At 35.2% G+C, this 3,564-nt stretch overlaps 1 protein-coding gene across 1 annotated transcript in view; it reads right to left on the reverse strand.

Annotated features, from left to right (window-relative positions):
* Positions 1–3,564, reverse strand: part of KIF18A (kinesin family member 18A) — a 124,822-nt gene that overhangs the window by 17,346 nt on the left and 103,912 nt on the right. The window contains exons 13-14 of the mRNA XM_019519498.1: positions 2,290–2,767; positions 1,359–1,463 (exon numbers count right to left, since the gene is read on the reverse strand). Of these exons, the coding sequence (XP_019375043.1) occupies positions 1,359–1,463; positions 2,290–2,767 (583 nt within the window). The remainder of the gene's footprint in view (positions 1–1,358; positions 1,464–2,289; positions 2,768–3,564) is intronic.

A 3,564-nucleotide genomic window follows, 5' to 3' on the forward strand; every position in this document is an offset into this window, starting at 1 on the left:
CCCCCCCCCCCCCCCCCGCCACTTCAAGCCCCTACTCAGGTGGAGCCAGGTCAGACAGTGCACTCAGCAGCACCATGCTGCTCCTGACTTGGGGTAAGGGGTGTGCCAAAATTCAAGTTTGCCCAGGATGCCATTTTCCCTAAGGCTGGCTTAACTCACAATTAAAGATTTAAAGAATGTAGGGAAGTACATAAAAAGTATCTCCAGAAAACAAACAGTTCTTTTAAAAATATAAATTAATGTTCAACAAAACAGGAATATATAGCTGCTTTATTACTTAAATAGTCTAAGAACAATCCTGTTTAAAGAACCTGAGCTCTGAGGCACCTGGAACGGTATTTTTGAAGGATTTGCTATGGGCCAGGGGTGGAGCAGGTGAGAAGCGAAACAAGTATAGGGAATAAGTGTAGATCCTTTTTTTGGTACTATATGGGGGGAAAATATACATCTTTGATACAGAACCTTGATACATTCATAAAACTCTTATATGGTTGCTATATTACTGACTGGCTCCTGTATAAAGTGATGGCAATTTGTGATGACTTCTTTAAAAAAGATTTTTAATACATATATTTTTAATTAAAAATAACAACTTTAAGATCAGAGCCCATTTTTATAGTGAAAAAAATTCAAGCCTGAAAAAACTAAGAAATTTGTGGTAAGAGTAGCAGACTCTTATTCCATGTTGTTTAGAAGGGATTTTGAGGAAGCCCCAAAGCCATGCAAATCATGCCTAAAACCACTTTTTCTCCATCATCTCCTTTCCTATGTATACAAGCTTTCCTGGTGCCTCTTCAGTTTCAGCTTTATTGATGCTGGTATCTTTCAAGAGGCACTTAAAGGGTCTGAAGAAGAACCTGCATGGGACCTCTTCTCACAGGAGTCCATGAGTTTGAATATATATGATAACTATTACATAAAGAAGTGCTGACAAATACACATCTTGTAGGTAACAGTAGTTTTCAGTGTTTTCTGGAACAGCAGGTACAAACTTTTCAGAGAAATTTGATTTTCAAATTAATGACTGAATTGCTCCTTTTAAATCAGAAGTCATCTTCCCACATACAGGACAAAGGAGTCATAGACAATAAAAAGTTAGTTTGTATTTTCTGGTTGTACTGAAACTAAACAAAAAAAGCACATAAAATGTCTTAAAAAATATTCCATGTAAACCAGTAAAGGTAATATTTAATCAGAGTTATAAAATCTTTTTGGATCATACTAATCCCTCTGGATACAGATAACTTGATAACAACTTCTTTACAATTGGAAAAATGTAACATCAGAATTGAGGTGAAAGCCAATTCTGGTTTTCACCAGAGGTAAAAAATAGTACAAGAGACCATTTTAAACAATACCTTAATAATTTTCTTTTTCTTTCTGCAGCAGAAGTCATTGCCATGTATGATGGCTTTTCATGTATTGGACCAGGATTTCTATTTAGCAATGAAGGGAGACCAAGTCTGAAATTAAAATAAGATATATTATGAAAAATCTACCATAGGTAAAATAAATGCTGCTCCCCCCACAGTTGAAAAATCACCTGGGTGGTAAAACAGACAAATCTATATGGTCTGTTTTTTATTAGAAAAATATATATTTTAAATATAAAGACTAAATCTTTTCTTTTGAAAGCCCAAATATTGTACTTTAATACTAGCAGTCAATATTTAGTTGGAAGTTTTCATTAGGATATAATGAAACGTTTTAGAGGAAGAAAAATATTGTTTGCCTTTTACAGATTGGAGACCTTAGGCTCAGAGAAATTGAGAATCTTGATTGTCTACACAAAAGAACAAGGAATAGAATTCAATAATTATTTTCTCTCTCTTGAACTATACCATCTGTTGATACTAAGTGGCACAATAAACTTATTTTGCATTTTGTTTTAATGTCTTGCCAATATAGGTGGAGATTTTAAGAAGCATCTGCCTAGCTCTGCTTCCACTGAAGTGCTGTTTAACTGCAAGAACAGCAGAAGACTAATATAATACTGAGAATTCTTAACAATCAACCCCCTTATGTTGATTTTATTTCTAACAGTAAACTAACTAAAATGGACTAACTGCATTAAAAGAAAATTTAAAATGTCTAGAAAAAGAGGAAAAGGTAAAAAGGTCATAGGATCACAGATCATAGAAAAGTAGGGCTGGAAGGAACCTCATGAAATCATTTAGTCCAGCCCTCTGCTCAAGGCAGGATCAACCCAAGTAAACCTTCCCAGCCACATATCTGTCCAACCTTGCCTCCATGAACAGAATCCACCCTGCCCCCATGAACAGAATATACCTTTGCAAAACACTGCTATTACTGCATGACTGTGACTCCTTTTCAGACAGCATAGCAGAAGCATCATTTATTTCAGTCGTGCCTCTATACAGCGTTACTGTTGAGTTCATGTCCACTTCTTCACATTCGGATACGTGAAATGTAGAATTCATGTTACACACTCTTTTCAAAGGAACATTAATGTCTTCAGCATTACAAGTGTTTATTTTCCTGGCACTTGGTACCTGCAATGACTGTTTCACTATAGTCCATGTGCAGGGGTTTTGCTCAAGTTTTCTGCAAGCTTCTGGTGTATACACAATAGGACGAACCTCCTTGCTGAGAGAATCCTCCAGTTGATTAAGGCTAGACTGTTGGGATGCTTTAGGGCTTTGAGATGCGGTTGGAGAATCCATTAACTTCCGCCTTGTTCTTTTTTGTAGAGGGCCTACACATTCTGTTGCAAGTTGCACATTATTCTTCACTTCTGGAGATGTACCTGTTCAACACAATTAATGCTGTTTAGGTTCATCTGAAAACTGCTAATCAAAGAATACCTCCCCACCCCCCCAAGTAGTGAAATCAATATCATTTTGTTCCCTCTGCCTGCCCTACCAAAAATATATTCTCAAGCAGGGACAAAGTTGCTAGAAATAAGGTGTTACATGAACAAATCTGCATGTAAAGTAAATTATTTCTATTGCATCAGTATTTGTATAAACATTGAGATAATAGTAAAATAAATAAATAGATAAAACAACTCCCCAATCCTAAATGTCTACTAAAAAGCCTTTAAAATGACAAAAAGTATATAGCACCATGGAGGACATCGTTGATTATATCCACACTGAAATACATATTACTTGTATGCAATTTTATGACAATTATTGCATTGTTAAAAAAACACCAATAAGTGAAGAGAAGGTAGAAGAATCTAAGAGCATTTAAAATACCTGGATAATTTATAACATAAGTCATACAATTCTCCCATTACAAGCTGAAGCTAATTCTTACAGAGATGAAACAGAATTACTTAAAATTAGACCTATAATGGGACTGGCTTCACTTTAATTTGCCATCTTGCTTGGCATTTCCTTTCTGTTCTACCTACTTATTTCTAATGAACAAATGGATATTGCATTGTAAAAGGAACACAGGTTTACAAGTTGTTGAGAAATGATGGTTCAGAAATAAATTTGGGATGTTAAACTGCTGTATTCATTTAGATGCAAATAAACTTGCATCAGCACTTGAGAAAAAAATTGCGTAGAAAAATTTAGAAAAAAGTTAATGTTG

This window comes from Gavialis gangeticus, unplaced genomic scaffold (assembly GCF_001723915.1).
Source record: "Gavialis gangeticus isolate Ggan-Ray unplaced genomic scaffold, GavGan_comp1, whole genome shotgun sequence".
NCBI lineage: Eukaryota > Metazoa > Chordata > Crocodylia > Gavialidae > Gavialis > Gavialis gangeticus.